The 21,702-nt window shown below is 41.4% G+C and overlaps 1 protein-coding gene across 3 annotated transcripts; it reads left to right on the forward strand.

Annotated features, from left to right (window-relative positions):
- Positions 1-353: 353 nt before the first annotated feature.
- Positions 354-20,512, forward strand: LOC141762658 (radixin-like). 3 transcript variants are annotated; one of them, XM_074626619.1, is made up of 16 exons: positions 354-523; positions 2,512-2,605; positions 10,922-11,005; positions 11,185-11,280; positions 11,933-12,055; positions 12,179-12,330; positions 12,526-12,609; positions 13,373-13,519; positions 14,884-14,980; positions 15,080-15,243; positions 15,594-15,724; positions 16,122-16,282; positions 16,470-16,562; positions 16,675-16,911; positions 17,307-17,354; positions 17,956-18,255. In XM_074626619.1, exons 2-16 carry the CDS (start codon positions 2,594-2,596, stop codon positions 18,118-18,120), a joined length of 1,794 nt encoding a protein of 597 aa, XP_074482720.1. In that variant the 5' UTR covers positions 354-523; positions 2,512-2,593; the 3' UTR covers positions 18,121-18,255. The 3 variants fall into 3 exon arrangements, with proteins under 3 accessions (XP_074482720.1, XP_074482722.1, XP_074482721.1); XM_074626620.1 differs by lacking the exon at positions 354-523 and adding an exon at positions 746-875; XM_074626621.1 differs by lacking the exon at positions 17,307-17,354 and having other exon boundaries at positions 17,956-20,512.
- The last annotated feature ends 1,190 nt before the right edge of the window (positions 20,513-21,702 follow it).

Below are 21,702 nucleotides of genomic sequence, written 5' to 3' on the forward strand. Positions count from 1 at the left end.
GCCTTAATTTAAGGTGCAGACTCAGGGGTCGCTTTAATGTAACATGGGAAATACATTAAATGATGCAGAAAACCTCTTAAATTACCATAGCATATTAAAAACCATTAAATAATGCATTAATTTACCTTAGATTGGGGGTAAAATCATATTGTTTTAGAGGTTGGTAAATTAGAGGTACATTTGCACCTGATACTTCCTTTAAACGACATTCCCATCAACCACATTGATTTCTTATAAATAAAACCCTAAAATTATTATTATTTTTTTACAGCTGATTTCTTCTCCTCGAGGCTTTTATTTTTAAAGGGCGTGACCGGAAGCTGTAGTGTTACACTCCAGCTGGCTCGACCACTAGGACCCCAAATCGCCTTATGGGTTGTTAAGACTTCAGCGGTGTTTCTGCGGGAATTGTTTCGTCTAAAAGCAGCAAGAGATAAGCAACGAGCGGGTTTACCACCGTGGATATTGTGTTAACCTTGAAGATACCAGTCTTTCCATCAATTCAAAGACTTCATCCCTCCTGGTGAGTCCCTAAAAGATGAGTTTGATGCGATAGCGGATATCCTCACATGTATACACACCATAGATAGACGATGTGCCTCTTAAACTGCCTGTAAACGCCTTACGCAGTCACAATCTATTTTTATATTATATATATTTTTATTTGTTTGTTTGTGGTGAATTAGTGATGGCCAAACTTTCAAATTTTAAGGCTCTACAACTTCTCGTTTTATGAGGCGAGGCAAACATTTGGCTGTACCGTTATGTCGACTACACCCACTGGCATTAAAAAAGTCAGGCTCTCAAACGGACACCTTTTTTACCTTCAGTTGGAGTGAAACTCGTGAAAAACGGCTTTTTTTGACACGACAAACGTACGTATTTTAATTGTTTTCGTCGTCTCATACATTTGTGTGACTTTTTTTGTCCACTATTTGGTTAAATATTGGTTAAATCACTGTGTAACGGAAGCCAACTGTCGGGCGGGTAAAGCTAGCTCATTGCTCACAAGCTACAAGTGGGCACGTCTTAATCTGGGGTACCAACGCTAGCGTTACACCTCAAATAGTGTCAGTCAGTCAGTGGGGCTTCCTAACACATCGTTCTAGAACATAACCATATTATTTGCTACACTGTTATTCTGTAAGACCATTATCATTGTCTAATGAGAGCATTATACTCACTTATGTTATGGTAATTATTATTTATTTATTTTAGTTACCAATATGGAGTAGGGTCCTTTTTGAAAAGTATTTTTAGCTGTAAAAGAGGGGTATTAATTAAAAAAATTAAAGTAGCTACATTACATCACCATTACATCATTGTATAGGACAAGAACTGAATGGAACTTTACTACGTCATGAATGCCTTATGTTGTATATAATATATATAAATAGTCAGTGGGCTTCCTAACACATTTTTCTCCAACATAACCATATTATTTGCTACACTGTTATTCTGTAAGGCCATTATCATTGTCTGCTGAGAGCATTGTACTCACTTATACTCTGAGCTAAACAAAGTGTAACAAAATATGAACCATTTAAATAGAATGAAGGGAAAAAAAAGGAGCAGTATATACAGTATTGACAATAAACAGACTATCAACAAAATTGCACAAGTGGAAAATTATATTGCACAGTGAGAATAACACCTGAGTAGTACTGAGTAGTGTTATTTTCCAGTAGACCACTTTGTAAGCTTTGGGATTGTGATACGCTATCTATGACTCAGCACAATACCATCAGATCATATACTGGAGCATCCAGATCTGATTGATGTGACATGCTCACATAACAAAAAACTCTTGTTTTCCCTGGATCATCTCAGTATCATATGGCAGTTCAACCCAGGTCATTACCCAACTTGTAGGCTTGTGTTTCAACTAGAGTGTACCTGAACTGTGACATGTATATTGTGCAATGACGATATACAGGGTGAAATAGATTTGTAGATGGATGCGTTCTCCAAATATCCGACAATTTGAGATCTTTTATTTTGATAAAGTATAACTGATGATCATTTTACAATGAGTCATCACATAATGTCTTGACTGTCTTTTGGTTTTCTCTTCTACTAATTATGTTTCAAGGAGTTTTCCCCCCCATACACACTTGTAATAGTTTCCGTATGTGCACTATGTTCAGCAATGTGAAAGTGCATGCTGAGATTGAATGCAAAACCACTCTTCTGTGCTTCTGGCTGTTTGGGGTTTCTGTGCCTTGTAGTCGTTAACAGATTTAGGAATGGGACTCATTTCAGTTTTGTTTTTTCATTCTCTCCTTAAACTTTATATTAATTTTCTGTCGTATGCATTGTATTGTCTATACCACTGAATTCAAGACTTGACTGATAGATCCTGATATAAAAAACCTGTCAACTTTGAAGGAAGAATGTCTGCCCAATTTAAAGATTAATCATTGTAATGTATTGTTACAGAGAGAATACAAAAAAACACAAGTAAATAATGTTGTAGTAGGCCGCTGCTCATATTGTCTCTTTCGCTTTCAGGTCCTGTGATACAGGTGTTGTTGCCGTCCTGTGACGGATTTATCCTCTCAGCTGTCGGGTGTAAGGCGGAGAGGAAGCAAAGATGCCGAAACCGGTAAGAGGCTGAAAGGAGCCACATGAGAGTTGGCGTACAAATGTCAGCAGCTTTTATCATACTGTGTTCTACAGAGGTATGCAGACATGCAGCGGTGAGGGTAAAGAAAAAAACACTTGAGTTAGGCACTTTCCTTGCTCATCGATTCACATTGTTTGATGTAAAAAAAAAAAAAAAAAAAAAAAAAGGGCTTGCAGTGTTAGAACTTCTTAAGCAGTAGCCCATGTAGCTCAGGATATATGATATGAATCAGAAACATGAAAGTTGCTTGTTTGTTCCTGCCTAGTCTGCTTGTATAAACTGATTCCCTCCAGTTGTCATAATAGTCGGAATGCACTGCTGCTGAAAGCTACGTCTTTGCATTCTGGGAAGTGGCAGTTTCATGCCCATGGCTGCTCCCACTCCTCATACTCCTCTTCCAAGTAAACAACAGCCAGAGTGTGAAATGAACTGCCAGGCCCACAGGCCCCGCAACTCCAACACTGCTGCCATTGTTGCTTAAAGGGTGGCGTGAATGCCAGAGTCCTGGGATGTGAACAACACCAAAACAAAACCAATTTGATGCAGCCCCTTCATGGCTGTCCCGCTGTCGTCCTGCTGCATGAGTCTCGGGATGCTGCACCATTAGTTTTCACTTAACAGTAAAAGATTTTCAAAGTATGAAGTTGTTTATGCCAGTGGTTCTTAATCAGGGGTCCGGGGACCCTCAGGGGTCCTTGAGACAGTTCCAGGGTGTCTCCAGAAAAATGGGGAATAGTTTATTTTCACTATTTAATTCCCCATAGAAGTGAGCCCATTTGAATAAGAGTTACTATTCTGGTATAGGTTTCACTTCCTCCACAGTTATCTCCTCAACTGTAGTTGTCAACTATAGAATTATGGTCTTAAACATACAATATCTAACACCCAAAATCTTTTCAAATGGAGGTCCCTGAAGCAAAATACTATCAATTTTGGGGTCCGTGACTTCATGTGTATCAATTTAGGGGTCCTTGATACAAGAAAGGTTGAAAACCACTGGTCTAGACCACTTGTTACTCTAACTATGACATAGCATTACTGAGTATTTGGCCTTTTTAGTCGACAAATCTATCTATTTGATGCATTTTAAATCAAAGCTACGTTGGATTCACAGTTTCTTTCATGATAAGATTTCAAGGTCAAGTTGCTAAAACTTGCATCAGAAACTTTCTTATGAACTCTGAACATCAGGCTTTGCCACAAGTGAGTCTATCTCCTGAGGTGGTTGGTGTTTCTGTGTGTTTGTGGGTGGGGGGTTGGAGGTTTTGGGAAGCTACAGAAGAGGAACAGAGCCAGGCACTGATGTCATCCTCCACTTCCCCCTCTTGTCCCCTGAGTCACCAGGGCACCATCCCAAAACAGCTCAGTGGAGGGCTGGCCGCTCAGCTCAAAGCGACATCTCTGTCAGTTAGTTATTGTCTGTGACAGAGAGAGTACAGCTTGTCGCAGGGAGGCACAGTAAACAGAGGAAGCAAAGGCAGGGTCGATCAGACGTGACCTTCTCTGGGATCGGAGACAGACATCAAAACTTTTAGAATAGACCTCTTATGCCTCCGTGTCAGATTTCATCTGTAACCAAAGAATAAAAACAATCGTACGGTTGAGTTGCATAAGAGTTTTTCGAGCTAGCAGCGAGGGTACTGAATTTGTTTTTCAGTCGTGATTTTGCAATAGCAGTCACGACTTAATAGAAGTTTCTTATTAGATAGATTTATTTCAAAACAAAACAAGAATAACCAATAAAATGAACTGTAAACATATACAAAATTCAAAATACATATTTTATGTCTGAAAATGAGTAGGCAGAACTTGTATGGTCCTACCTCTTTCTATAACTTAAATAATGAATTTAATGTTTATCACACATCCACATAAATAATCATCTTGATACAAAAAACAAACAACAACAACAAGCGTCACAGTCCTGAGAGACAAGGCCCCTTCCTCATCCCTGTACCTCTCAAAAACATTTTAATGCATTTTCTTAAAATGATTTATAGTTGTATTTTTGCTTGATTTAGCCCAACTTTGGAGCGTTATTGAACCTCCTTCCCGACAAGCTAGTATGACATGGTTGCTACCAAAGGATTCAGTTTCATATGATAACAGTATCTTCACTTTAGCTCTAAAACAGCCTGCTACAGCCTCCGAAAAAGACAGTAAAGTCGCTCTAAACATCTGGTGCACCAAATGGCACCTTATGGCAGGCCAACTTTTGTAAAAACCACGCGTTAGTGTGTGTTTGCAATATCCTACATTGTTTACGATCCTCATGGCTCTTATTTGTAGTATGCGTAATGAGTGCAATGTGGTTTTGCGCGTGTTACTCCACACCTCCACACAGTAATTCAGGGTTATTATGAGGTGATAGCACCCCACAGGAAGAGGGCCCTCGCTGGCTTCCTAGCTTGTGGCTGTTATGTCGTTTGCTGGTGAAGGGGCCCACTGTGTACATCGGGGGCCCGGCCTATGTCAACATCCTGTCTCTGTGGAAGTACAAAAGCAAGGTGAAGAGAGAGGATTATCACCACACGACTGAGGGACTGTCAGGGCAAGAATGTCAGATGGGTGAACACAAAATTTGGGAATAGTAGGAAATGGAGAGAGAAGAAAAAGAGATGGGAATGTGTTGTAGTGCTCAGGAGATACTCTGTAGAAATTAAAATCACTGGCAGCTTTTCAGATCCCGTCTCCAACACTTGTCTGGACATGGATAATTTGATTTTTCTCGTCCTCTTGTGAAAGGGATGCTTCACACTCAGCATTCACCTTCCCTTCCCCCAAAGGCTGCATGTTTGTGATTGTAGGTAGCAATGATTCCTCACTCCTCCTTCCTTTCCTCCTCCCCTCCGAAAGCCTGCCTTACACTGCAGGAGGGTTATCAGAGGGACAGACAGCTGCTCAGAGCCCAGCAGGACAGATTAGCAATTCTACTGATTGTAGTGTGTGTGTGTGTGTCTCTTGAGGCAAAGCTCCTCTAAACAGCTTACAGTAACTTAACAGCTGCACATTTAACAAGAGGAGCGTCTGAGTGGGAACTCGTCTTCACAATTGAAATGGAGAGGGGGATTTAGAAACATCCTTAAAGCGTACGAAGAAAGACTAAACAAAATGTGAATGATACAGTCGCTGGTGTTGTGACTCACTGAGATACCCATTGGCTTTTCATTTTTGATGGCCTCACTTGCTTGTCAAGTCAGCGCTTTAATTGCAATCTTGAACTACTCACTGCAGCTCCAGGCCTGTTTAGTGATACTGCACATGAAGGAGGTAGAGTAAATTACAGTGTTATGTACGACAGTGTCAAATAGTCCCAGCCTTAAACTTTGTCCATTCCGAGCTACTGTAGAAACATGGCGGTTCAACACAGCGGACTCTGTGAAGATGACCTTCTCCTTATGTAGGTATGAAGGGCTCATTCTTAGCTTCTTAGTTTCAGGTGGTTATACACAAATGAAAACATATTTATGAATATTATATTCCATTTCTGCTAATAGATCCCCCGAAATGCTACACACTGTTCCTTTAAGTAAGCGGCGAGTGAGAGGAGAACGGGACGGAAAAAAATGAGAGGGAGTTAGTGAGACAGATGTTTTTCCTGCTGCTACACTATTTAGGAAATGCAGGTACAATATGCTATGGGGTAGTTCTTCACTGAGTAAAGTACAGCCATAAAGCATCTGTTAACGGAACTAAATGAGCTGAAAATGTGTATTCAGTATTCAAATGTTGGCAAAGAGACTGAAAACGTTATTGGAAATGCTGAAGAACAGGCTACTTTAGGCTACATCCACACTAATATGTTTTTTGTTTTAAAACTAAAACTGATCTCCATCCAGACGAGCGTTTTAGTGCCGTTTCGGAATTAATCTCCGTCCATACTACAACACCTGAAAACGCATATCGCATGACCATTCACGTACACTGGGCATGCGCGTGCCGGTGTAAACGGGAAGCAGCGTGGTTGGTCGTTCAGTTGCAGAAAATACTACGAAGGAAGTACAGCAATGGTGAAAAGTAAGACCAGAGATTTCTTTGACATGGACCGACGACGAGGTGGAGCGGTTACTGAAAGTAACACACAACGTGGCAGAAAAACACAACAGATGTCGTTTGTTTTCTTCCTGAAAGGGCTCACGTGACAGGGGCGTGACGAATCAGGAAGAGGACACATCATGACTGATAAGACCCAATCAAAAAGCAAACATGGGTGTCTGTGTCATCGCTTTCAAAGGTCTCCGTTTCTGCCCGTCCAGACTAAAGCGGACTCAGCGGCGTGTCCAAACGTCTCCGTTTTAGGGGCTCTCAAAGACGCCGGAGTAGTGTGGACGCTATGCTTAAACATAGCAACAGTTATGCATTTTAAAGCAAAGACGTATTAGTGTGGATTTAGCCTCAGACGCTCTGGGTTCGTTACACTACTTTTAGGGGTTACCTCTTGCTTTTAGGAAGTTGTGAGGCATCGGTTCACATCATGATTCACAGACTCCCTCATATGGCATGGTAGCATTAAAGAAATACATGCTTTTCCTTGCAATAACTTCTTAAATGTGTCTTTGTTTGGTTGTTTGCTTACTCTCTTTTTAAAGAGAGCAATTTTGTCATGTTGCCCAGTCAGTGTGTCTAGCATCACCAGACAGATCGGTCGTATATGACAGACTTACAAACGTCGCTTCTTCGAGACTTCTCAGTTGTCGTAGTGTGTGATTAGCTGTGTCAGAGTCTCGGCATGTTGTTGTCCCTCTTCTCCTCCCCCTCTCTGCAGGAGAGATGGGATTAACTGACCGTCTGGTCCATACAGGATTCCACCTCTCTGTGCCGGTTGGCTCTGTTTTGGCAGAGACACACACACACACACATGCAGCACAAAGGTTGGCTCTTTCACAGCTGATTGCTGATGGCAGGCGGGCCCCACACAAATGCAGGGGACGGTACATTCAAGGCCGGTCACTTGGAAACCCCCAGCTCAGCACAGCATTCTCCATAACTACTCCTATCTCAGAAAGCCAATGAGGCAGCTAGTCTGGACACCAACACAGTCTTAATTCACCTGTCAGTCAACCATGAACAGGTTATTGTGCTGATGTGCGTTTGTTTTGTGCACTTGCAAGAGTTGATCGCGATGTTGCCCTAGTAGTTTGCCGTAGGCTTCATTTAGTGTGATGGACTTTGTTGCAAATCTTTTTCACAAAAAGGCCTCAGCACCTGGATTAAATGCAAGTCTGTGTTTTCTAAAGTAAAGTTAGGTCACTGAGAACGAAACTCTATGGATTAGTTGTGATGCCATCTTCCCATCCAGTTCTTAAATGATGGAGATTCTCCTTGATCAGAAACTGGCATGAAGAGTACAAGTTAAATGCTGTTATCGCACCATGAAACAACTGTATCTCAGACACTCAGGTAGCTGGTCTTCCATCTTGTACATAACATGTTATGTATGTTGCTTGTCCCGTAGCAGCTGGAACTTTCAATGACTCATCAGGCAAAGGGCCACAGTTTGTTTACAGCCTGCCAGAGACCCACAGTCAGGTAGTAAACGGTAAATCAAGACCTTTTTTGTGGAATGTATTCATTGCCAAAGCTCAATTATACATTGTGTGTGCAGGACATACACGGCGTGAAAAGAGAGGGGCGGAAGTGTCTACGCTTTTCACCTCTGCTGGCTGCTTTTATGAGTAATCGTTCCTCTTGGTTGAATGTTGTATTATGCGTTGTGCAAAGGCTTGCTGCAGCCTGCAGTAGTATGAAATGAGGAGCGGTGACCTTGGTGCCTTCACTGGCTTCTGATGGAACTTTTGCAAACATTGCTGGCTTCTTGTTGAATATTTTTTTCACATGTGTTTGTTGTGGTTGATGGTTTATAATTGGATTTATATTAATCCATAATAATTGTTAAGTGTCCAAGCAAAACTAAGCAGAGTCGAGAGCTGGTTTTCCTATTCAGCAGTAGCTCATGTTCTATCATGTAACCATATCCTTAGCATCCTCATTGAAATGATGTTGACAGGGCTGTTTTGTAATATGCAGCTAATGTTATTGGATGTCAATGTCATTGGTGTAGAGTGCCCAGAGTGATCTAGACTCGCATTCATGAAGCAGCTCAGAATCATGCAACAAAAAACAACAACTAAACTAAGACTAAAAAAATTCTCCAATCTCAGAGTGGGACTTGATTTCATTATGAAGCTTATTACACGCTCTTTTCATTTGAGAACTATAAAATAATGGCGCATTTCCCTGTTTTGTGCAGACAACACATCATAATTCGGTGAAAAAGATATGAAGAGCTAGTTTCACACTGATTAAAGCATACACAACTGCCAAATAGTCTGGTATATTCATGCACAGCCATGTGTTGCATCAAATTGGGTTATTTACAGTGAAATATATGTTAAAACATAATTGCAAATCGTTGCTTTTGTAACTGAATTTCCTTAAATCTTTCCTTCAATGAAGCGTTAATTGGAATATCTTGTTTTTTGCAGAGCGGCCTCAGTTTTGTAGACAGTCGCCCTAAAAACCTCCTCCACTCCTGTCCTACTCTGATTTAGCCTTAATTGCCAGACGAGCTATCCTTTATGTGAATCCATTTCTTTTTCCTCCCCTGCAGATAACTGGCATATATTGCAACTTGGGTTGATTTCCCAGACATGGATTAAGTCTTGGTCTTGATGTGGACTAAAAATGAAAGACACTGGCAACAAGCATGCCAGAGAATTTGGCCTCAAAGAGCACAAACCACAGCAACTACATCAATTGAAAATTGACTGAAGGCAGAATACAATCATTTAGTCACTTAAGACTTTCCCCGAGAAGCTGCCCACATTTTCCAACCAAAATAAAGCTTGGCCTTAAGCAGGTTAGGTCATGAACACGTGGGATACAGTTTAGTCCCTTGAAATAATGCACATTATAGTAAAAGTTTAGGCCATGCAGGAGCATGCGAGAGGTCTATAGTGTGGAGAAAGTGCTGCAACTTTTCATGGGTTTTTAATGAGAGGGAGACAGATACACTGTGGCGCGGGGGAGTCCAGCTATGTGCTGTATAGACACAAGTTTCATGGATTATTCATTGCAGGGATATAGAGAGAAACGGAGACGAATGAACGCCGGAGAAGAAAAACTGAGAGGGAGAGAAATGCAAAGTAAGCTTTCCTGAGGTTGTGTATAATTGCCGAGAGGAAAAGGAAAGGTTTTTTTTGCTCGGTTTCTTCTTTCTGTGTCCCTTTTCCTTTCCCTCCTTTTCTGTACGGTTGGCTCATCTACAGTAACCTCGCTGTAACTTAATCTCAAAGGGAGTACACCCCAGATCATCTCTCTTGCTTCCTGTCGCGCTCTATCTCCCCCCACCTTCTTTTTTTTCTTTCTGCACTCTTGCTAAACTTTTTGCTTTTGCACTCTGCCTCTCATTTTGCCTCTCGCCTTCCTCCGCACTTCCCTCGGTCTCTCTCTTCTTGCGTTGTTAACCACTACTGAGGCAACACACCGCTCGGTGTGTGCGTAGGTGTGTGTGGGTGATGCGAGATGCCTCGGAGGTCAGCCCCGCTCTGCTCTGTGCCATCAGCTGCTGCTGGCCTACTGCCAGTGCCATTTACTGGCAGCTAATGACTGAGTTTTATCCAAAGCTCCACCCCAACAGAGGTCCTTGAGTAGTTGGCTGCCTCGAAAGGTGATGCTTGCCCACCCTGGCAGTGTAGAATGGAAAGAGGGAGAGAGGCCCAAGTTTGCACAGTCCCTTTACAAAACCTTGGTTAGGATCGAGGGAAATTGACATATTGCACGCATACTGAGCAAACATGCTTCTATTCTGATTCTGCATTTCTTAGAAGATCGTTGCTCGACTGAGAGAGTTAGACGCACTTCTGCGTCGTCAGTTGTGTTGATACGTGCATGGCGTGTGTCACATCCTACAGGATATACTTTGTTTTATTTTTATTCCATGACAGAAAAAAGGGTAATTAATGTCTAGAGTTAAGCACAGACAGCACTCATTCCCAGCGTGAGTTGAACAACAGACTTTACGGTTATGTGCCATGCATCTTATCATCACAAGGCATTATGTTTCACAAACTTAACTGCACCTCCATACAAAGTAAAAAAGACAAACCGTTTACTACCAGTAACGTTGCCTGATTGGTGATGGAGATTAGTGGATGTTTAATCGAGATTAGAAAGAAGTAGCGTTCGTAATGAGCTCAAGGCTGAGGTAGCGCTGTATCTGATCTCTCCATGTAAAATCTTTGCCTGTGGAATATGGCAAACAAAATAAACTGCTTGGTTGTGTTTGTTTTCTAGATCAACGTCCGTGTGACCACCATGGATGCAGAGCTGGAGTTTGCCATCCAACCTAATACCACAGGAAAACAGCTCTTTGACCAGGTGAGCATGAGAGACATACCCACAAATATTGACTTTACTGGTTACTGCTTTTCCAAAAAGCTAAAATTATGTATAGGCATGTTCCTGGTTCAATTCAGGCCGGAGTCCTTTGTGGCATGTCATGTCTGATGCTTGTAGAACCTGTAAGAATTCAGATTTCATTTTGTTTTTATCGTCAGGTGGTGAAGACGGTGGGTCTGCGGGAGGTCTGGTTCTTTGGCCTACAGTACGTGGACAGTAAAGGCTACAGCACTTGGCTCAAACTGAATAAGAAGGTCAGTCTTCAACTGCTTTAATTTTATCCTTCGTCATAACCACCAAAACAGTTTTTTTCATTTACACACTTGCTCTTTTACTGTCTCCCTGCCTTTTTAGTTCTTTGTCAGGGCCTTTCTCTTTCGCTTTCCTTCACATCGTTCTCTGTTTGTCTTTCATCCAGTCAGTGTCTGTTATTTGTCTGTTATTTGCCTGGAAGCTCTGCTTTCGTCTGGAGCCTTTTAACAGGCTTCCTCTCTGGCTCAGGCCAACACACCCTCCAGCCTCTACAGCCCTGCTATTACAGTGTGTCTGTGTGTTTCCGAGTGCCTGACAGAAAGTACCCCTCACGCTCTACAAGTGTGTGTGTAGCCTGTGTGTGTTTATGAGCACAGATGTGTGTGTTTGTTGAGGCCCCTCCGGCCACTGTAGACAAATGCAGGGCTGTCAGCTTGATCTGTGACAGGATTTCTTCTAACAAGCGGGGCTCCAACGGAAACTATTTTGTGTGTGAGCAACAGTTGTCCACATGCAGCCCAGTAGCACATGTCCCCCAGATATCAAAAGATCTGACAGCGACCAGATTACAGAAGTGTTATGTGATGAATATGCTTGTTCATTACAGTCCCTTGATGTGCTCTGATAAAAGGAAATGTGGTCTCTGTCCTGTAGGTGACCCAGCAGGATGTGAAGAAAGAGAACCCCCTGCAGTTTAAGTTCAGAGCCAAGTTCTTCCCTGAGGATGTCTCAGAGGAACTCATCCAGGAGATCACCCAGAGACTCTTCTTCTTGCAGGTAACAAGCCACTCACTAGTCAAGTTTCCATCCAAATGTAGTGCAACATTTTAACTGAATTTGATATTGAAATTTTGGGAAAACACATTAAATGAGTTCTGTCACTCCCTCCTTTTCCACCAGGTGAAGGAGGCCATCCTGAACGACGAGAACTACTGTCCCCCAGAGACAGCTGTGCTACTGGCGTCATACTCTGTCCAGGCCAAGTATGGAGACTACAACAAAGATGCCCACAAGCCTGGGTACCTTACCCATGACAGACTGCTGCCTCAGAGGTACACACACACACACAAAATATGGCCCAACTTATATGGCTCTGCTGTGAGTCCGAGTTTTCACACACGGGTCTGTTGAAACCTGGAATGCGTCTCGTTTCCCTGTTGGAATTTTCAATGATTTCCTCTCAAGGAAACAATTCTGTGCCATTGAATATCCCCCGTCAGGTGAAGTCATTGTGTTTGTGCACGCAGGGTCCTGGAGCAGCACAAGCTGACCAAGGAGCAGTGGGAGGACAGGATACAGACCTGGCACGAAGAACACAGAACAATGCTCAGGTATGTGTCAAACTCTCCTTATATGGGCATTTTCAAAGGGGTCTCTTGACCTCTGACCTCAAGATATGTGAATGTAAATGGGTGCTATGGGCACCCACGAGTCTCCCCTTTACAGACATGCCCACTTTATGATAATCACATGCAGTTTGCAAGTCATAGTCAAGTCAGCACACTGACACACTCACAGCTGTTGCTGTCTTGTAACAGGAGAGACTTGAGAGAGCAGGTCCAAAGCACACTGGAGCACACGGACTTAAGGCAGTCAACTTTATTTAAAGACTAACGTTTCGACGCCAACTGCGTGCTTTGGACCTGCTCTGAAGTCTCTCCTGTTACAAGATTGCCCTACTCCTTGAGCACCGGACAGGCCTACTATTTCTTGTGAGGCGGTTGAAGTGCGTTTAACGTCCCTTCTTCAGCTGTTGTTGTCTGTTGGGTTTGAGTTTGCCATGTTATGATTTGAGCATCTTTTTTTATGCTAAATGCAGTACCTGTGAGGGTTCCTGGATAATATTTGTCATTGTTTTGTGTTGTTAATTGATTTCCAATAATAAATATATACAAACATTTGCATAAAGCAGCATATTTGCCGACTAAGAGTACTAAATACGAGACAAATCTCAATTTAAGGTACATTTTGAAAGGATAAAAATTGTGATTAATTTCGTGATTAACTATGGACAATAATGCAATTAATCATAATTAAATATTTAATTGATTGACAGCCCTAATTCTAACTCCTCCTGCTTTTCCTCCTCTCTAGAGAGGACTCGATGATGGAATACCTTAAAATCGCCCAGGACTTGGAGATGTACGGAGTCAACTACTTTGAGATCAAAAACAAGAAGGGCACACAGCTATGGCTGGGCGTGGACGCCCTCGGCCTCAACATCTACGAACACGAAGACAAGTAAGGGGACGCACACTAACAGATTATTTATTTGTATGTTTTGGTATGAATCCCGTCACGTACCACCGCAGGCTTCCAAGAGGATCAGAGCTGTGGTTTGCAGGTGATTACTAAACAGCAGCAGAAATGAGTGAGTAGGTGGAGGCTTATGACACAGCGTGCCACAACCGATGTGAGTCAACACATGTCGTCATAACGCCGTCTGTTATATACCTTATGTATCACCCAACTTCCCCACAAGATCAGAGCCAGAGCCTTGTGTCTTATTTATTAGCAAATAACTTGAAAAATATCATTTTTGACATAAGATTTTCAGATTCTGCACAAAGTTGTTTTGGATTATCTTCCATCTGAGCATAGCTTTTAATATGTTTTATAGATTTTTCAAGGATTTAAATCATCCAATGCCCAAAGAACAGAGATTCTGTGCAGTCTCTTTCTGTTATGACTGCAGAGCATGTACTGTAAGCACTCAGAACAGCTCAGCATTATTCATCCAACTTGTAAACAACTGCCTGTTTAGCTTTGACATTGTAAATTTGAGAGACATATTTTGGTGTTTGCCAGAATCTCTGGAAACACTTAGATTCAGTGCTGTAAATGTGATCACGAGCCAAACTACAGTAGCTGATTTTTTTTTTAAAAACCTGTAGTTAGTTGGAGCGGTGGCGCTAAATCTGATACCGGATCCATTTGCCAATACATATTACGCAGTTTTTGTTTATTTACCACGCTACTATTTTTCTCACTTTGTGGGACGCTCGATGCCAACATGACATGCACAACGTCCAACAAGTTTAGAGGAAGATATTTTTAGAAGTGAAAACTGAGGGAGAAGTGGAGAAAGGAAGACCGTGTGGGAGAGTCTTTCCTTTCCTCTCTGGTCAGAGAAAGGATAGATTTAATCACAACTCCTGTAGCATTTCCTCTCACTGCTTTCCCCATCCTGTCCCGTTAGCTGAGGTCATCACAACTGCCATCCTCTTGTCCTCTTGTCCAGGTGACAAAGGAAGGGAAATAAGGGATAGTTTCTCAACATCCTCATTATCACATTATCCCTTTCGTTTCCTTTCTTTCTATTTGTTCCTTTATGATCAAAGACAACACCCACAATCCTTTTTTAATTCTTGGCAGGAAGTTGCATCAACCTACTTCTCTTTCCTGGTATTATTCTTAAACACTTCATTGAAAAATCTAAAATTGAGGATGATTTCCTGTAATGTGGTCTGTTCATACTTGGCACCATCTGCTGGCTGAATGAACAGCCAACTGTGTAACACCCTGTACTGTATGTTGTCATAAGAGTGGGAAGTTTAAATGTTTAAAGTGTACATTTTTTTACGTTTGGACATTTATTTTTTCAGATTGACACCGAAGATCGGCTTCCCCTGGAGTGAGATTCGAAACATCTCTTTCAACGACAAGAAGTTTGTCATCAAACCTATTGACAAGAAAGCACCCGTGAGTGTCCGATTCATCAAAAGCATAACAACGTCAACATGTATACAGAGAACATGTAAGGATATGTTTTCTCTCCTCTCTCTTTCTTAAAACACGTAGGACTTTGTGTTTTATGCCCCGCGGCTGCGCATCAACAAGCGCATCTTGGCGTTGTGTATGGGTAACCACGAGTTGTACATGAGGAGGAGAAAGCCCGACACCATCGAGGTGCAGCAGATGAAGGCTCAGGCCCGAGAGGAGAAGCACCACAAACAGATGGAGAGGTACTGCACAGGAATACTTTCTACCCATGTTGTCATTTTTGTCATAGAAAAGCCCTCTAGCCCTCACTGCCTTTTGACAATACACTACATAAAGATATGTCCAAACACTTCCACTTGAGTATGTAAGTCAAATGGAAATGAAAAAGTAGCTTCTGATAATGAGAAGTAGGAGGTAGAGCTTCTCTGCTAGAGGGCAGTCTTGCCTCTTTTACATACATTATCTGAGGCGGAAGGAGTGCCTGAGTGTTTTATTCAGGTCAGCATAAGAGTGATTTTGTTTCTCTACATTTGGTACTATTTTATAGCAAAACTTTGTGTAATCTGAAACATGTATTTACAAAACTTCTCAGAGCTCAGCTGGAGAATGAGAAGAAGAAGCGAGAGTACGCGGAGAAAGAAAAGGAGAGGATAGAGCGCGAGAAAGACGAGCTCATGGAGAGGCTGAGAAAGATTGAAGAGCAGACGTTGAGAGCTCAGAAAGGTAACCGTTTTTCTTTTTTTATTCATCCATCAGTTTACTCCTTCCTTCCCTCCTCTCCCTTCCTTGTGTCTGTAAGTAGAGCCTCTCTCCAGGGCCGTGAGTCGAGGCCAATCATGTCTATTCATAATGCTTGTATGACCCGAATGAACTGAATTTTTTTTCATTCCTCTGGTTGTTTTTACTGTTTGTATTTATTCAGAAACCATGTCTAATGCCAAATCTTACCTTTATGTATTTGTAAATAAACCCTCAGTTCAGATTTATGTACCTGAATCAACAGTAGCTGATTTGACCAGTAACTTCCAGGAGAGATCATACTGATGATTTGAATTTGAAATGTGTAGAAAGATGAAATGAAAGTGATGTATAACACGTTTGTGTGTCTGCCCTTCCACAGAGCTGGAGGAACAGACTCGCCGGGCCCTGGAGCTGGAGCAGGAGAGGAGGAGAGCTCGGGAGGAGGCCGAGAGGCTGGAGAGAGACAGGCAAACGGCTGAGGAGTCCAAGGCGGAGCTGGTCAAACAGGCTGCAGACCAGCAGAAGACCCAGGAACAACTGGTGTGTGTTTGTTTTCACGGATGGTGTGAGCAACTACAGGCTGCTTTATGTGGATATTTAATGTGGAAATGAGACAACCAGTGGTGACACAAACAAACCGCTCTCCAATTTTATAGTAATGGGATTAGCGCGTTCTTAAATGTAAATGTACAGTGTGTGTAACAGTAGGGTCTTTACTTTATCCCAGGCTGGTGAACTGGCTGAATTCACAGCCAAGATCGCTCTCCTGGAAGAAGCCAAGAGGAAGAAAGACGACGAGGCCACAGAATGGCAGCACAAGGTACCGGACTCCTCTCTTCCAATCCTACATAGCTCTAACATTGGATTTTTCAGATGTCCCCAGGCATGTGTCTCTGTCTTACACTCTCCCCCCTCCATGCCCTCCCCTGCAGGCTATGTCCGCCCAGGAGGACCTGGTGAAGACCAAGGAGGAGCTGAAGACCGCGATGACCGTGGTGCCGGCGCCTCTGGTCAGCCACGCCGAGAGCGAGCACGAGGAGCAGGACGAGAACCACGCGGAAGCCAGCGCCGAGCTCTCCAATGAGGGCGTCAGCGAGATGGACCTCCGCAGCGAGGAGGCGCGCGTCACTGAAGCTCAGAAGAACGAGAGGGTCAAGCAACAGCTGCAGGTGAGAGGAAGGGGTATAAAATCTTTTGGGGGGGAGGGCGGCCTGTGGGCCAAATTTAGCTCGTTGAAAGGCTTTTGACACATCACAAAATGATATGACCCTGGGAACTACTTTTCCCACGGTCAAATGATATTTCACACTCAATACTAAGTTCATTTAAAGTTCATTTAAATCCCATAAATAAAAATACCATCTAATAATAAATGATGTAAAGAGCAACCTGGGGTTGAAATGAGTGTAAAACTTAACCCTTTGACTAAATCCACCTCTTTCTAATTAAACAATGTTTATCTCTTTATTCCAAACAAACATTCAATTCATCAGTTTTATTGAACCCAGAGAGATTTGCGTCTCACAAACACAAATAACAACAAGATTATATTATTTTCTAGCAGCAGTTTTGTTGCAAAGAAGGAACACCAGCCAAGAAATGGCAAATAAGGGTAAGATAAGGGTAAGATAAGGCCTACTTCTCTGTCCATTCTTTAAACTCCTGCTTTTAACAGGAGCAGACGTGCTGGCTTAGACTGTAGCCTGGCTTTAAAGATCTACAGATCAATCAGATCAAAGTACATCAAATCTCTTTCCTAACGTTGAATATACAGAGCCTGTAGATCTAAGCTGGGCTTATGCATAAGCCAGGACGTGTACTGAAGCTATGGCAAGAAGAATTTAAACGGCAACCAAATGGTTTTATTAACCTTAAATTACAAATAAAACAGGCCTTTGCCAAACCGATGTAACTACCGACACCTGCTTCAGGGTTTAAAGTAAGTTGAACTGTAGCACCACATTGGAAGGATTTATTTATTTATATTAAACACGTGTTGACACACATAACCAGAGGCTGTAGATTAGTGGCTTTGCGTCAATTTGATGATTACTTTTAAAACGATTTTTCCCATTTTTGCTCTTCTGCACCTGTTTTCAACCTCTATGCCTCTTCATTGCCCTCTGTTGTTTTTTCCTATTTCTACTTTTCTACGTCTTTTTCCTCCCTCCTCCTCTTCGCCCTCTCATCCTTCCTTCTCTTTTGTCTCCCAGACATTAAGCTCAGAGTTGGCCGAGGCCAGGGACGAAACCAAGAAGACGCAGAACGACGTGTTGCACGCGGAGAACGTGAAAGCGGGCCGAGACAAATACAAAACGCTGCGCCAGATCCGATCGGGCAACACCAAGCAGCGCATCGACGAGTTTGAGTCCATGTGAGAGCGGCGCCTCGGTCCCCCTCGACCTGCTCCCGAACTTTCCCCATCAGCGGCTGCTCGATTTTCATGGACAACAGATGCTGCCGTCCTTATAGCCCCACCAAGTCCCCTTCAACATCCCCCCCAGGCAATCTTGAGAAATCATCTTGTCAAACTTTGCCAAAGTCCTGCCCCACATCCCCGCTCTCTCCTTCATACGGAGCTGCCTCCACGCCACTCTGAACAAGCAAATATCAGCGTACTGAAGAGATCATCTGTGATCCTTAAACAAAGGGGAAAAGAGAAACTGTTTAACCAAAATGGAAGCAATTGGATTTTTTTTATTTTGAGCAAACATGGCCATAGAAAGCTACTTTTGTTGTTATTTTTTTGTTTTGCTTGACGACTTTGTATGCAAAGGTTTAGTATCCATGTCCTCAGTTAAAGATTACCTGTCATCTCCTTGGTTTTAGGGTTTCCTCTGCTTTAGTTTGACTGGTTTTTATATTGATGACGCATTTCTTTTTAGTTGTCTAGCTATGAATAAAGACTGGACGATAAATTAGATCACTATTTTCAGTCAGCATCCGAAACATATCACAAGCTGGTCATGCTAATGATCTCAGCATCTGTGAGTCGTGAGAGAGCTGAGGTCATTTCACTCTATTCAATCAAACTGTTATTTGAATGTTACATTATGTAAAAAGAAACAACACTGCAGTATTTCAATAGTTTAATTACAGGCTGGATATCAAGAAAAGCGGTGACCCTCGTAGGGAAAAGAGCCACCCGACTTGTCGCACGGCAGGTTTTCGATGAGCGAATGTAGCAAAGGTAACAAAGGGAAAGTGTTTTTACATGCAGAGGCGATAGGACAGCATGTAACGAGCTTGTGCCACCGAGCTATCGCCCCTCAAGTGTTATGAAGATAAGCTAACTGGTAGTGTGTGTGTTTTCCCAGTTGCGTCCTAGTGTTTCATTCCCAGTCACCATAGATGGTTTTCTCTGCCTACCAGCTCACAGAGGATGTTAAACGGACAGACAGAGGAGCAGAGAGCTGTTTGTCTGTCTGTCCAACTTGTTTGAGTGAGTGAGTGTGAAAGTATATACGAATGTGTGGAAGCTGAGACCTGGCACCTCTCTGGCTGGGGAGCTTATGAAAACATCTGTCCTCGAACCCAGGACAATCTCTACCTCAGTAATGTTAGCGGTGGTGACTGGCAGTCAAACACTCGGGGTGTTTCCTCCCCCCCCTTCCCTTCCTTTCCTTGGTTGCTGTTACATCCTTGAGTGGTGCTCCTGGGCAGGCTACGTGGCTTTGTGGCTGTACGTTGGGTTACGGATCTCAAGAGAACATTAAGGGTCTATGTAAAACATACCTCCTAGGTGAGAGTGAAAAGTGTTATTTCTTAAGCTAATTTTACACAATGGTCTCCAACCAAACAATGAGGAAGGTGAAATTGAGATGTACTAAAGGTCAATTTGTCGTTCTCCTGTGAAGCGTTTGGTTCTAAGTTGTTGGCGGTGACAGCCTTGGTCTACAGAGCCTTGTTTATAAAGAAGCCTCTCTTGTATAATAGTTAAATGCCTTCAATGTCTGCGCAGAACTCCTCTGTTTCAATTACATGTAAAGGAGACAGTTTGCAGACCTGCAATGGATTCATGGGACTGTCTGAGAGCCTTGTGAATACCTAAAGAGGTGCGTTATTAGTAGTTCTTGATGTGAAGGGACCTATTTGTGAGAATCTCTCCTGAATCAAACGGAGAAGCCAATTTCTTCCCCTAAAAAATCGTATTATAAATTCTCATCTGACAACATTGTGCTGAAACAACAAACTGACTTTTGTGGGGCGGAAAAATATGTTCCATGGTGCGTTCTTTTGAAATGTGTGAACATTAAGCTTTTTTTTTTTTTAATTAACATTATGATGAAATGGTATTATTATTTGTTACGCTTCTACTTGACAGCTGGTGTGGGTTGATATTTTTTTAATAGTCCAACTTTTAAAGTTAAAGCACTTGTATGAGACAAGACACTGAAGCCTGCCTTTTGTGTTAACTTCAGTGTCCGTTGTTAGTGTTGTGTTTGCCATAGCAGGTGGGAAAATGATCCTGTGCTTCCAGCTTATATTTTTGTATTGTGTTCCAAGACCCTAAAGCAGCAGCACGCATCGCTATACTGGACAGCTTCACTGGAGGGGAAAACTCTTGTTGACACCCATCTTCACAGCAGAATGTGACATGTCCCCTCCAGTGAAGCCAGCGTCTGTGATGATATCTGCTCTGGCACCAGCTGTCACGTTTTGCCGTTTTTTTTTTCTTCCTTACGTTCATGTTAGTATTCTTTAAGATAGAAGGCACACAGATGGATTGCAGTCCATTTCATTGGTTCACAAATAAAAGTTTTAAATTTTGATGTGTTTTTAACCCATTTGTATTCTTTGATATCGCATATTTAATGTTGTTGTGAAGTATCCAGGCTCATTTTGTTGTATCATAGGCTTGAATATCACCTTTCATATGTTTTTGTTTTTATTTTAACAGCGGATGATATAGCAGCATCAACTATGCCCATCCAGGTGAAATATCAATTTTTAGGGAGTCCCACATGGAGTCCCCTCCTCCAAGGTGTGAATGTTTTTTAAATATCTTTAATTTAAGAAAAGATATGTCATATATCTTTGTAAAGTGAATATCTTTGTATCATCTATCTTTGTACATATATATATATATATATATATATATGTGTATATATGTATGTATATATATGTATATATGTATATATGTACAAAGATAGATGACACAAAGATATTCACTGTACAAAAATAGATGACAAAGATATATATTATAATATATATTATATTTATATATATATATATATATTATATTATATTTATATATATTCACTGGACAAAGATATTCACTGTACAAAGATATATTCATATTAGCCCGGGGGCAACTTTTGCAAAGTGACAGGAGATTATCGTAATATTACTTTTTAAAATATTATTTTTTATTTTATACTTTTCCAAACTATTATTATTATTATCTATATTTTTACTATTAATAATATTATAATTCTTATTGATAAAAATGAATAAACATTAAAATGCCCATAACTCTTCCTTCTTTGAAATTCTTTATTTTCAAATATACAAATACAAAGATATTTACTGTACAAAGATATATGACACTCATATATATATGTATTTATATTTGTGTCATATATCTTTGTAAATATGCCGCTCCCCACCGCTATAAAAAGATACTTATATCATATTATATATATATTATATATTATATTTATATATATATTATATTTATATATATATTATATTATATTTATACATATTATATTATATATATATATTATATTTATATATATATAATATATTTATATATATATTATATTATATTTATATTTATATATATATTCACTGGACAAAAATATTCACTGTACAGAGATGTGACACAAAGATATTCACTGTAAAAAAGATATGTGACACAAAAATATTCACTGTACAGAGATATGTGACACAAAGATATTCACTGTAAAAAAGGTATGTGACACAAAAATATTCACTGTAAAAAAGATATGACACAA

Source organism: Sebastes fasciatus, chromosome 24 (genome assembly GCF_043250625.1).
Source record: "Sebastes fasciatus isolate fSebFas1 chromosome 24, fSebFas1.pri, whole genome shotgun sequence".
NCBI classification, from domain to species: domain Eukaryota; kingdom Metazoa; phylum Chordata; class Actinopteri; order Perciformes; family Sebastidae; genus Sebastes; species Sebastes fasciatus.